The 14,778-nt window shown below is 36.5% G+C and overlaps 1 protein-coding gene across 4 annotated transcripts; it reads right to left on the bottom strand.

Annotated features, from left to right (window-relative positions):
- Positions 1-5,200: 5,200 nt before the first annotated feature.
- Positions 5,201-13,884, bottom strand: LOC122591235 (ARF guanine-nucleotide exchange factor GNOM-like). 4 transcript variants are annotated; one of them, XM_043763468.1, is made up of 4 exons: positions 13,745-13,884; positions 11,692-11,756; positions 7,995-10,658; positions 5,201-7,613 (listed from the first exon to the last, which is right to left on the bottom strand). In XM_043763468.1, the coding sequence occupies exons 3-4, from the start codon at positions 10,601-10,603 to the stop codon at positions 5,915-5,917; spliced, it is 4,308 nt and encodes a 1,435-aa protein (XP_043619403.1). In that variant the 5' UTR covers positions 10,604-10,658; positions 11,692-11,756; positions 13,745-13,884; the 3' UTR covers positions 5,201-5,914. The 4 variants fall into 4 exon arrangements, with proteins under 4 accessions (XP_043619403.1, XP_043619401.1, XP_043619404.1 ...); XM_043763466.1 differs by having other exon boundaries at positions 7,995-10,645; XM_043763469.1 differs by lacking the exon at positions 11,692-11,756.
- Between the last annotated feature and the right edge of the window lie 894 nt (positions 13,885-14,778).

Below are 14,778 nucleotides of genomic sequence, written 5' to 3'. Positions count from 1 at the left end.
CATAATTGTTTAGAAACAATAAGATAGTTAATAAAAGCTTAAAAAAAGATTTGACTTTGGTTGACCAATCCGATCCAGTCGAGTCTTGACCGATCTGACCGAATCTTGACTAAGTTGATCTGAGTCTTATACCTTGGTGGATTTTCAGACCGAGTCTCACAAACTCGTATCACCAGAGGGCCGATACACGAGCCAATTCTCAAGATTCGGCTGTATCAGCCGAATTTTACAACCATGGTAAAAACTATCTTTGTGCCACAAAACCCCCCCTTGAGCGGGCATATAAATAAAAAAAATTTCATCTAAATAGTTCATAACCTAATGTTTTTCTCTTTTGTTTATTATTTCAAACATCACTAATTAAAATGTTTGTAATATTTACTTAAAATATTTATAATAATATTAACAAACCTAACTTATAATATCTACCTTCAACTCTTTTATAACTACACTACCCTTTTTATATCAATTATTTTTACATTATTAACAGACCGCTACCGCTACCGCCATCGCCATCGCCATCGCCGCTATCAATGAAACGGCCCAACTCGACTCGACCAAAAGATAGTTTTTTTTGTACTGACCATAAATTTATGGCTTAGAGCCGTAAATTTCTGGTTGAATTACAATTGATCGTAAAAACCTAGCCGTAAAAGTATGGCTTAAATTATAACTAGCCGTAAAAATGAGCGGTAATTTGCTTCTGGATTTTTTTCTTCTCTGAAATAAAATAACTCAAAAATACTAGGGCCGCAAATTTATGGTCCTAGGCTGTGTCAGACCTGCACAAAACTATTTTGACTCAAATTTGATTCAAACTCTTTCCAAAGCTCAAATGCTTAAATCAACACACCAAAAAGAGTAAAATCACATATTACAACATAATGGATGCATCCGAAACCTTAACCATTCAAATGTACATTAAAACGACCAAACGGGTCACTCGCCCGAATCTACCCAAAGTTGACAAAATGGGCATTGTACACTAAATTGATTTATACTTTAAAAGACCATGTGACCCAACTATTTGCAAAAATATAAATGACTAAACTTTACCAACAACACCTCAAATGTAATAAGAGCAAATAGTTCAAAGGGGCTACTATGGGTTCTAGGCACAAACCGTTTTACCGCAATTAGCTAACTTTACCAATTTCCAAATTCAACTTTAATTTTCAATGCACATAATCTTGTTTCCGCTTCCAGGATAACCTATAAAAAAAAAGGGTAACAACTAAAAGAATAAGACAAAGCTTAGTGATACCATTGCATACGCATATACACACGAAGGAGGGGAAAAATACAAAGGACTATCACATGTAGCCAATGGCATCGTCATACCATCACTTGCATACTCACCTTTGCGCTAACAAAACATACATGGATCCATATACGCTAACAATATACTCAAGAGGTTCTTAGGCCTCATCTCAAATCAACTATGGGATTCTTAGGTCCCGGCCTTAAATTAGGCCCTAACTCCGAATAGATTACCACACACAGAATCCACCATCATATGGTAACTGACCCAACGTACATATAATCGTATGCAAGAGTACTCACCTCCTTCGCGACAACCAACTCCAAGATGACCATCTAACAATCATATTACTTTCCACCTAGCAATAATTCACAATTTACACATATAAGGTCATCAAGCTTAATTACTTCATATACAAGGCTAACAAGTCAAACATTGTTATCTTTACTAGCATATCAATGCCCAACCCAACTTTGACATAACTCACGTGGACAATCGGTTATTTAATACCAAAATCACAAAATTCATCATTTTCTCAATTCAACCAAATATGGCCATATCAAAATTCCAAGACTAAACATGCTAATGCCATTTCATTATCACATCAATATGTCTATAATACCTTTACCCATAATCATAATTTTAATCTTTTCAAAGTCACTACCATATGGCCATATTATATCATTATTCAAAATTTCCATTTTCTTTCTTTTAGACATAAAAGCCAACAATACACTTTTACAAAAAAATCAATACAACTACACATGCATCATTATGTATCGTTACAAATGAGAACTTAGAAAAACATTAAAACATAATTGTGAGTCCCAAATTAAGATGTAGAACAAGTAAACCCGACTCGCAAGCAATTCTGAACGATTAAGATGACGAGTTCAGAATGCGATCCAAATATGGATATTAAGAACAAAGTAAATAACTGAAAGTAAATTGCAAGAAACTAAAGTGCTGAAACTATATAAATAATATATATAATCAAGTATGTAACATTGAGACACAGTGTACTTTTCAATGTATTTGATTTATTAATATAAACAAATACAAAGGTTGTTGCTTAACAAAGATATTAAAATATCTAAACAACCTTGAAATACAAGTGATCTAAATAACTTGGAAACACTCGTAAGAATTAGTTAGAGTATATCTCACAAGTTGCAATGTCAAAAGTTTCAACATTTTGCAAGTTGTGAGAAGCCTTGAATTTATAGACAAAGTCCATGCTGATGTGGACTTGGTCGTATAATACTTGGTTAGGATATATTTTAAGGATTTCAAATTGATTCCTTAAGAGTGTGTGTTAAGGTTAAGTATGAAAGTCATTTGATGTGACGTTTCACACTTTACTCCCAACCTTTTACTCAATCTATCACTTTACCAGGTGTTATGTAAATAACTGGATAAAGAGAGATAAAGTAAAAAAGGCTTCCTCGTATTAGTGTAAAGTGTTGTAAGTACTTTACACTGAAATGCTTCACTCTTCGATCAGATAGAATCATCTCTAGGCTCTGCTTCTGAGATGATTCTCTTTCTTCAGTCTTCGACTTCAGATTGAATGCTTTCAGTTTGAGCTGATCTTGATCTGAAGTGAAGCTTCAGTGAACTTATTCTGAATGGCTTCATAATTCTGTACAAGTATCTTTCACTGAGCTTCAACTATTTCTGAACAAATCATACTAAGTCGATTTTTGACCTAACAATAATCATCTTATTGAGAAATCCCTAATTTAACAAGTTCCATCAACCCTAGCTTGATTTTAAGTAAATAGCTCATTTTTAAGAAAACCCCCAATTTTGACCAATTCAAGAACTTTAAATTGAAAATACTCCATAATACCCATTTTTATGAAAAACCCCTAAAACCCAAATTCACTAGTTGCATGAAACCTATTCTTTGAAGATAATCAAAATTAAGTTATAGAAAACCTTACCTTTAGGAAATAAGAGTTAAGACTAAGAATTTGAATCACACTTTTCTTCATCCTTCACCATGTGTGTTGACACATACACAAATTCTCCCAACTTGAAATTCCTTACTTGAAGATTATTGTTATTGTTATTATTATCAGTTGAAGGATTGCATGATTGACTTGAGGGTAAGAATTTGATAGAATTAGATTGAGAGGAGAATTTGATTAAGAAAATAAGATGGAAAAATAAGTTGCAAAAAGAAAAGAAACATGGCTGGCATCTCCTAAGGATGCCACGCCCTATATGTATTTTTGTTGGATAAAATACCCGATAACCACTAAAGTTCCAACTAAGTTAATTCCGTATCTCAAAATTAAATATAAGGAAATTATTTTAATGGTAAAATTACAATAAAGGTTTATTTTTATTTGCCTTAAATATTCGGGATGTTACAACCACCATCGTCGTCCGTCTCTACCACCGCCGCCGCCACTACACTATCGCATCACGTAATTGATAATCCTAAAATGCCCTTCCATTTTATTCTCTATTTTAAACACCTTCTCTTAAAAATAATTACAATATCTACTGGAAATACCTCCATTGCCTGTAATAAAAAACACCTTCCATTTTATTCTCTCCCTTAAATTTATCAATAAACGTTTATGTTTAACTACATTGTCGTAGCCACCACCATCAATCGCCGACTTCACTACCATTAATGGCTGACTCCACCACCATTATCGCTGTATTGTGCGGGCATATGACTAATATATATATAGAGAGTTAGGGAAACGGTTTCAAGAGATTGTTAAGGAGATGTTTTTGTTATGGAGATCGTTGAATTTGGGGATATTTGCGCCCTTCATGAGATTCATGGTTTGGGTTGACTAATTAAAGAATTCGAGAAGAGGATGGTGTCATGATGGCATGTGTCGAAAAAGAGATTCATTTATTTCATGATTTTATTGATAAATTTAAGGGAGAGAAGCTTCATGTGACTAGAAGATTACCATGTTCAACGTGTAGTTAAACCTACATGAAATTAAAGAGGATCCTCAATAATATGCCGATGATCTTTATTTCAGTTGTTTTGATGGTTTGATAACTCATGTTATGATTTATGATCCCATGTTATGTTTTACTCGTATGAGATTATTGAACTGATCAATTTGATTGGTATTGAAACGTATGCTTCCACAATGGAATGAGCCCTTGCATTAATGCTCAACAGCTTGAATATTCTCAAGAAAGCACAACATGAAATCGACAATATTGTGGGCAATGACATTCTTGTTGAAGAATCAGACTTAAGTAGGTTAGGTTACCTTACGTTGTATTGTGAACGAGACCATGCGATTCAGCGATTGTACCCCGCAGTCCCAAACTATTACCTCACGAAAATTCGGAGGATTAGGTACTTTGAGGCCCAAGTGGGACTACGCTAATGAATCAACGGACATTATATCATAACCCTAACTTGTGTAGTGACCCAGAGTTTTAAACCGGAAAGGTTTGAAAAACCCGAAAGCATAAAACATAAGCTTATTTTGGGTAAGGGAGCAAAAATATGCCCTGGTTAGCAGCACAACACATAAGCTTAAGTTCATGCTATTTGGGTTCGGAAAGAGGATGTGTCTTGGGGATGGGTTGGCTACCCCTATGGTTTAACTTGCGTTAAGTTTGGTTATACGATGTTCTAATTAGGAAAAGATTAGTGACGACTTGGTTGACATGACGGAAGGATGGGGGCTCATAATGCATGAAGATCAGCCTTTGCTAGCCAAGCTTACACCACGTAACACATTGGGATGACAAAAAGACTCGTACCCGATAGGGTAAACCAAAACCCGGCATTGATCACTCTGAGATAGATCTTCTCGCCCTCTGATTTATAGCTTGAGGGCTTTAATCATGTAATACTAGAGACCAGTGTGGTTTGGAAAATGTATAACAAAAACCAAGTGAACTACCTTCATGTTGCTCTTATCTCTTTACAATTTGAATGTCGACTTTATATGTAAATCTCCACTTGTGTTAGTTTGCAAAAGCGGCTAATAGTGTTGTACTGCCAATCTTGTTTTGTTTTTTTCACCTTCCCTAAACCTCAATAGAATGGACTAAAGTTATAATCTGCCGCTCACTTGAGAAACAGTAAATAATACAGAATAATATGTTCTAAAAAATGCTAAATTTCAGTAATCCGAGATGTTGCGGCAAAACACCGTTTTCACATGGTAAAGCAGACTACAGTCTTTACAGCTGGGACTGATGAAATAGCATAAACACCATGACTTCAACCTCGATTTCCTTTTTCGTCTTCTGGTAAGTAAATGGTTTCAATCCTTCACTAATTGAGTATCAATCAAGGTGCTAGATAATGCGCCATGCTAAACCTTAACTATATTACACCACAAAAGCACAAACCTCAATGTTAGTTTTCTCATTTTATAAGCCTCTATAGTTTCACTCAAACCCGAAAACCTGGAGGCAAACTAAAAGGAAGTGCACATACACAAACTAAGATGAATTGCTAGTTTTCAAAGTGAAATGGACTATACTCGGAGATCAGTATCCAATAAGAACATTGAAGTTACAAACCATCATGAAGACGTTCCTTGTTAGTTGTACTTCACTCCAATGCTACAAATGGAGGATCTCCGATTATAAAGTTGCGAATGACCCAGTAACAATCACTTCAGAATTCTGTTTACTGTACAACCCTGATCAACTCGCTTCTTGACGGCCCGATTCATTTTCACCAAAAACAGGTTTTTGTTCAGAATCTTGATCTGGGAAAACTTGGGATTGAATAGATGGAGCAATGTTATTCACATGAAGCCATGTGAGTTCCCATAAACTATCCCCGCCAAGGGCGCTTCTTTGTACCAATATGCCCTTATTTTTCATGACAAGAAGAGTGTTCTTCAACAGCTCTGGAACTAATTCTTGAAGCTTATCGTTTTTCTTACCTCTGACTTTGACTTTCAAGTATTTTTCCATCCGACTAAGAACACCGAGCCACAGTTTACAAAACGTAGTTACCTGTGAGAGTTCTGGAAGCAGCTGTAAAAACACTTTTACAAGTAGTTTTAGAGCCAGAAGAAGGGTTCCTTCCATGTTTCTGAAGTCTTTTTGAGAGTGTCCTTGTGAGATTTCTAGCAAGTCATCAAGAACTGTAAATATAACCATATCAAAACACTGTAACCAGAGCCCAGGCTGGATGTTGACCTGGTCAATCCCAGTCAAACACATTTGTAGTGATAAAAGAGCGTGGTTTCTCACATCTTCTCTCTGATCCAAACAAACTTTTCTCAAGCCCTGCACAAGTTTGAGCCACATCTCTCCTATATCTTGGCATGTTTTTGCAGCTTCTAACTCTCCCATTGCTTCTCGGGCCTCTAAGGCCCACTGAGTTAAGCAACTGATGGACTGTGACATAAGATCAAGTGCACGAACAGACCGGTCAGCATGTGCAACACGTGACTCAGCAAATTGCCTTGCCGCATCCACACATGTGGTGAAGTTGGCAGGTATTAAGTTAATCCCATCAGACATGATGAACAAAAGAGCGTCGAATCCCACTTCAGAAGCTTCTGGATGTCTGGCCGTGATGGAAAGTAAAGATGTGATTGTTCTCCAACCCATTTGTGAACGAATGTGAGAAGCATTTGCTTTCACTAACCGGCTCACTTCCTGTGTTATTTGCTCACAATATTGATCTGCCACCCTGGCATCAAGTTTCAATACAAGCTGAAGTGACCTTAAAAGATCATCTGCCAGATTCTCTTTGTAAGGAAGAAGGCGTTGACAGATTCTGAGAAGTCCAAACACAGCCTTCTCAACTAGAGCACATGGCGTAACAGTTGACTGGACGATATTGGCTATGTGTTCATAAACACCTTGCCATAGAATTACGATTCTATCCCTATTATTTAATGTGATTGCAATTAACAATTCTAAGCAGAAAACAGCAGTATCTTCCTCTTCAGGAGAACTATTACCCTTTTGAGGGCGGCCCGCAGCCCAAATTAGGGCCCGGGCAAGGTGTAACAAAGAATCAGCTTGAAGAAATTTGCTCTCTGTGAAAATAATATCAACGTGGCACTTTTGAACTGTTTGAAGAGTGCGCTGATGTGCAGCAAGCTGTTGCTCGGTGGGTTGCAGCCTTGGTTCCTCTGTATCAAGAGATAAGAGTTGACTGAAGCGGCCCATTAGCCCAGAAGACCTCCTTGGAGTACCGACAGGTGGCATGTGAGTAGAGGATAAAGAACTTGTTAATGGCTTCCCTTGTCCAGGTTCAGAAGAAAGCTCAGAATCATCAGCTGCATCACTAGCAACACGAGCTGGAAGAAGACCAAGCTTGTTCAGCTTCAAGATACAATCAAGAATGTTCCTCCAGCCCGCTCGAATAAAGTCACCGTACCTATTTACAATTTCATACTTACATCTTAGCAAGCAAATTATCCATAAATAGAAATTTCGACCATATACTTATGAATGGGTTGATACGTGTTGTTTAGGGTAAACCTCAAACGGTCAAATGGGTTAACCGAAAACTTCAGCTAAAAAAATGTCAAATTGATTAAACGGGTTGACAGTAACCCAAAAACTTATTTCTAATCCATAAAAGCTTCTGAATAGTTTTATTCAAGATGCAAATTATTATTTTGATACTATTGTTTCTGTAAGATAAATTTATATATGAAAACAAAGGACACCTAACTTGACCAGCACATTACGAGTGGCCCATTTCAACCAAGCACATGAGACCCATTAAGAGAAAAACCAAAAAAATCACAGTTACCTATTGGCGATGGTAAAAACCGTTATAGTCGCCATTCTGGCTTTTGCATCATCGCCAAATGCTAGAACTAGTTCCTCACCAGATGAAGGGTTCAAAAGGGTGGTGAACTTGCATAGTGAAACAACCAGATCATCTAGAACATCTTCAAGATGATGGCACGCTGAAATTTTTGCAACAGCTGAGAACCCGTCTATACAGGTTGTAAACACATCTTCCAGCTCTGCATGATCAAACACCACAGAAATGGCAGCAATAGTTGGGCCAGACATCACAGCAAACATATCACGATCAAGGTGGCTCCTTTGATCTGACACAATGAACGGTGCAGTCTTCTTAGACTTGTGCATCAAATCAATCCAACGACTAGGATTCATTTCAGGAAAAGCAGCGCTTTGATCAGGAATTGTACGTATTTCGTTTTTGCAAATTGAATCATAGAGCTCACACAAGAATTCTCGAGGGAGATCATTTCCACCATTGATGTGTCGGTTATTTCTGATGAAATCTTCTTCAGTCATCTTTTTCTTAACTTGCACATTATGCTGATCCGTATTGAGCATAATTAAAGAATACGACAACAAAAGGGCGGCATCTTTGTTAGCTAGAATCTGGGGTGATTGCTCGTAGTATCTCTCAGAGAATGCTTCTAGAACTCTCTGTATCTTTTGTGATTCTCCTGGCAGCCTAAATGTCTCTAAAAAAAGTCGTAATGCAGTATCCAGGTTCATATCTTGAAAATCAAAAGTTCCAGCAAATTCATGAAGAACTTGAACACAAAACTCATCATGATTACCCAAAAAATCCCCAACAAGATTCTTATCTAAGCCAGCAGTATACCTGAAGAAGCAAGCAACACTCTGTGGGTCGAGTTTATCAGGTAAAAGATGTGTTCCTTGAAGAAACTCGAGCCCTTTCTTAGGATCTCTATTAAAATGATCAGCTCCAATCATTAACCTCTTTTTGATGTATTTTCGCCTGCGAACAAATGGAACCCACTGATCAGGATCACTATAGTTGTCACATTTAACCATCCAAAAAGGTGTATACTCTTCAAGATTAACGGGGGCTAATTCGGTACTAATAGGTGCATTGCTTATTCTCTCAGCCATTCCCTGAATCACTGCAATTAAGCCATCTAAGGCAAGAATATGCATTGCTGACAACGGGCAGTTTACTGGGAATGCACTTTTAGACAACAAACTAGCAAGGTCTTCAAATATGTTGCTGCATGTTATATCACAATCTAGATTGGCATACATTTCCACCATGAAAGATTTCAGTCTACAAAAGTCAACAAGAGCCTCCATAGCAACCTCTTGCTGTTGATAAGAAGCCCCATATCTACTTTGTGCAAGCCTTAAAATTACACATGAAAAGAAAGCTTCGAGTTGTAGTTTGAGTTCAGTACGCAAGTGATGGTATAGATTTAACACAATGCTGCATATCATTGAAAGGATTAGCGGGCTTGTAGACAACCCAAATTGCATTAAATTACGGAACAGCTCGTCTTGCACCAAACTTAATAATCTCGGGTGCCGACGTATGGCAGTGCCACCCAATTCGATCGCTGAATTGATCAAACCTAAAGCAAAAAGGGGCACATCTTCATCAAATGCTATGGTGTTTGCTCTTGGACCTAATGCCATATGTTCAACAACATTTAGCAATGAACATAAGAAATGAAAGATTTCCACCATGCAAGGCACCCCGTATGGTTCCGTCATCAAATTCAAATCATACGAAACTGTATCCTTTCCATTACCGGGGACCACTATATTTTCATCCATTGGGGCTATGTTTGACACAAAATTAGCAGAAGATGGATCAGAGTCGAGTTCAGAACCACCGTTACCATTTTCCAAATGTTTACCCGCGAAAGTGTAATCACTGCCAGTCAACCCATTGACCTCTTGTTTGGCAACATCAGGAAGATGTGAAAAAATACACCTCACAAGTTCATGCATAGTATGGCGAGCCATTCTCTGTAGCAACTCACCTTTCGTTCCGGCTTGATGAACTACACGGAAACAGGTGTTCACAATGGTACAAACGTGTTGATTACTAAGCATAACCGATGCTTTGCTTTTCATGCAAGCAAGTAGAACTTGAAGGATCTTCATGAGGACTACTTCTTCAGATGCTGGATCAGTGACTTCAAATCTGCAGCTTGTTACAGCATCAACTACCAAGTGCATGGCATCTTCAACATTGACAGTGTTCAGATCGAGGACGTCAAGGGACAAGATCTTATAGAGAGACGACAAAGCGACGCCTGTGATCGGTGCACCTGTTTCATCAGATCGAATCACATCCAAAAATGGCTGTAGATAAACAGATGGATTGATAGTATGCCATGGATGCTGCCATGAAAGTATTTGTCTCCGTAGTGCCTTCAGAGACTGGATGAGGGTGTGCTCCAGCTGATCGTCACCTGACATGTAACGACCTCCCCATCTCACATTCCTTCTCATGACAGCTAACACGGCACCAATTTCGGAGTTGATCATGCATCCCAAAGCAGCTTTATCCTTCTCAGAGATGGTGTTCTCATACTCTTCTGGTTCTTCTTCGATTGCCTTGATTCCAGGTTGCAGCTTTAATCGCCCCATTTCAACACTATCTGCCACCTGACTGAACCCCACCTTCGCGGCCTGTATTTAGCCACTTAACAAAGCTATAAGTTAAGCCAAGAATTTGATTGAAACTATGCATAAAAAAACCAAAAGAAATGATTATACAAAATAGAACAAAACAAATTTTATGTATTCTTAGGTAAACCGATTACTGCATTGAGAAGTTGAAGCACAGCCAATACATTTCTAAAGACGTTGGGCTTACCCCATGTTTTGAGGTAACAAAGTCTAAGAGTGAAAAGTTGGAGGTGGACTTTTTCAAAATAACAATGTTGGAAAGTAGAATGCTACTAATATCCAAAGAAATTGCCATAATTTATTACAAAAGTCTTTGTAGTTCCACCTATGAGTTTTACTTTAACTTAAGGAGCAGTTTTTCACTCTTCTATCATGATAAAAAGTATTTTTTACACTCGACAGTTATTGAACACTTTCTGCCGATATCATATCCTACAGAATAAAAATATTATTTATATTGGGAGCTTTTTACTCACCAGCCTTTATAATAGAAATGAGAAGAAATTAATACCCATCGACTGTTCAATTTTACTTGTTGCCCGGGAAGACAAGATTTAAAACAATGGGTGATGAACAATCAACAATCATGTACATGCTGAATTAAACGAAATTAAGAGGGTGAACTTGAAATGTTGCAAGAATGCCTCGTGAACATGAAAATACAAGCATGATCAAGTGCTCCTCACCAAAGTCCAATGCAGTTTCGGAATACAAGTAATATTTGGGTGATGCAAAAATGCCTTATAAACAGTAGCATTCTTGCATATATCACACTATGAAAGCATGTAGAATAGATAAGATATGGAAATAATATCATAATCATCTTAATAGTGACTCGAACAGTATAGTGAAGAGTTCATTCATAGGATTACCTTTCATAAAAACACTTAGCTTATGAGAACTTTACTATTATAGTTTGGGGAAAGATTCTTTACTAACTTAGTATAGTACTAGATTTCTTTGGGGGAATTTATTGACTTTTATGAAATTTATGTAGTAGTTCCAATTAATAAATTGTACAGAGTTTACATTTTTTGAAGAATTACCTGGAGCATTCTTCTCTCTTATCTTTAAAACTGTTTTTCTGTAACTTAGTGTCTCTTCTTCCAGCCTGTCCCATGAAATGGTGTCAGAGCCCTTATTCCTACTTGACACTATTCATACAGAAAACCCAACCTAATCCGTTTTGTAGTAACTCTAGTGAACATGCTAAGCAGGATGTAAATGTGCCATCCCTTTCATATAAAAAATAATGTATGATGCAACTTAAGAAGAAACGGCTAAAAGGTTTGATACCATAAAAGCTACTGTCAATGTTAGCATTGTTAAATCGATTGTAGTTGTGAACAATCAGAAAGGTAAAAGTAACCAGGGATGTAAGTCACACAAATATGCTGTTCAATTATGAGTTACGGAAGTATGGAAAGAAAACATCATGACATTATGAACCAGAAAGCCTTGAACTCATATCCTAAAAGCTTCTAGTAGATTGTCACTCTTGGGGATGCTTTCAAAGCAGGTTATCAAATTGAAAAAACTTATATATAACGGGTTCACCTGAAGCCTCTGGTGCGACTTACTTCCAGAGTGAGATGAAATTTGTGGCCCCTATAAATCTTCACATATTTTGAATATCCCGTGCAGTACTCGAGCTCTCTTATGACAATAAACTTTAATAGTGAAGCACATATCATTAGCTTCATAGTTTATCTTTTTATGACTCTCGCCCAGAAGATGTTCGTTTTTTTGTGTTGCTATAACGTTGTAGTAAGTTATGGAAGTGATTTGAGTAGTATTTGTCATTTTTATGTTATAAGTAGTGCCACAAGTTCAAACATACAATATGTAAGAAAGCACTATCAAGACTCAAGAGTGACAAAAATATAAACAACTAGAAAAAGTACTCAAATTAGTTTCAGTATTATAATATGACATTTGCTTTGAGATTTGGGACAACCATACTCCCGCTATCTTGACTTGCACAATATAAGCTTGACTCTTGCTATTTAGGATCTCGTAAGGGATATGTACCTAAAATTGCAATTTTCTCCTCTAAGGGATGAGAATGTTTTAAAATTCCTTCCTCTCAAAATGAGAACCTTACTATTTTATTAGCACACCTGGTATGCAGATAGCATCAGAGCTTAACTGCCAAGTCTGCTATACAGTTCATTCATCTTTTTAATAAATAAACCTATATGCTATACCTATCATAGTCTATGACTGTATGCTTTAACTTCAATAAAGGGAAATATCAAACTGAAAAGCTAATGGCTGACCTGCACGGACTCAACTAGAGGAACGAAAGTGTCCATAACTCCTGAAATACTCTAGCTGCTAGGTAAATCACTTAGTTTTTCTGTTACTTCAGTGATTTAAAATGACTGTTGCAACTGCCACTTGTTAATCCTAATTCCCACTCGCCAAAGGAAAATCCTTTTCTTCTAGCATATTTACTTCTATGCCTAATATTGTGCCTTAAATGAGTACCACAAGATAAGCTATCGACTATGCATTGGACACTACAATCCTTGAGACGGCCGAGAAAAAGCCTAGAAACGGCCACGGGAACAACAGTTAGGCCGCGTACAAGACTCTCCACGAGTAACCTGATCAACGATCCATCTCTGTTTACCTGTTTCTGCTCCCGGCCCAGCCCAAAAACAACATTGCAATAACTTCCTACTAGTTGCAGAATCCAAAGAGTTACCAGATATATTGCTTGCACATTAACTATAAAAAAGCAAAATGACCTCCTATGATCTCCCCCATACTGAAACTCAAACTATACATCATTATATATAAACTATACAAAGATTCCGATACATTGGATCTAGAGAAATAATAATATAACATAAATCAGTTATAAGTTAATAACTGATGGTATTAGGAAAATCTGCTTAGATCACAACAATTATTATAGCATACATATACATACAGAAACATATATATATATATATAGGATGAAAAAAGGTAGGCGCAATTTTCAGTAAGTTATGATGAGTTGAATTAAAACACGAATCCTAAGATAGAGATTATGATGATGATTATGCGTAAAATGCAGAGAGAGAGAGAGAGAGAGAGAGAGAGAGTAGGTACCTTTCTAATGAAGGTTGCTGCGACGGAGATCCGGTGGCTGCTGGTGGTGGTGATCGTCGGAGTTTTTGGTATCAGAACAACAAGAAGTCAGAGAGTGTGACTTTAGTAAAGAAAGAAAGAAATGAATTGGGGATGAAAATGGTAATTGCAGCTTTTTATTTATAATATATTAATTAATTAATTAATATTTTTTTTATATACTTGGATTGGATGGACCGTATTTTCACGATAACTTTAGGAAAAATAAAATAATACGAGTGATAATAAAAGAGCAAATAAGATGATAACCTTATAAAACTAGTTTGTACGATGTAGTAGTTATGCGTTGTTATTGATATAAAATTATTACTCGAATAATATAAGAGTTAGAAGTAAATGTTATAAATTAAGTTTCTTTAAAACGAAGATTTAAGACTCGTGCATTGCATGTCAATGTGTGAATTTTATTTGACTATTTGAGAAATTTGTTTGATTTTTTTTAATGGTTTCAAAAACGACAAATTTATAGACTATATACAATGAAGCAATCTATTATCACATCCCAATACAACCGTCTTAAAAAAGATTTACGATGGTAGTTGAAGAGAAATATATTTTAATTATGTATTTATTAATATTACAGTAAATATATATATATATTGAAAATAATTCTCGTGAATTTAATCGACTACTTTTTTCCTGTCTTTTGAGTTGCATGCATTCTTAACATATTCATTAAATCATGGACCAATAGAAGTTGATAAAGATAAGTACATTTTACTTACTATTACTATCTACTGGAACATGTTGAATTCTTTACATGATGTAGGCATGTCAGGGTTAATATATATACCAGGGTCGGCTCAAGGGTGGCTCAAAGGGTGCAATTGAACTGGACCCACTCATTCAAAGGGCCCACTGTCTTCAACTTTTTTATATGATTTTAATGGATATTATAAAAAGGTTGTACGAGTGATTTTTATATTTTTAAGAAAACAAGAGTTGGAGAAGATAGATGAGGAAGAAGACTTAATTAGGCCCACTAATCCCAAGCC

This window comes from Erigeron canadensis, chromosome 3 (assembly GCF_010389155.1).
Source record: "Erigeron canadensis isolate Cc75 chromosome 3, C_canadensis_v1, whole genome shotgun sequence".
Taxonomy (NCBI): Eukaryota; Viridiplantae; Streptophyta; class Magnoliopsida; order Asterales; family Asteraceae; genus Erigeron; species Erigeron canadensis.
Note: the sequence above shows the minus strand (reverse complement) of the source record. Positions and strands in the feature narration are given on the sequence as shown.

Bases quoted from the DNA above. Each gene is read 5' to 3' on its own strand.
- LOC122591235 (XM_043763466.1), bottom strand. The intron at 7,614-7,994 runs GTAACTGTGATT...AATTGTAAATAG, and splicing joins GTTTTTACCATCGCCAATAG to GTACGGTGACTTTATTCGAG.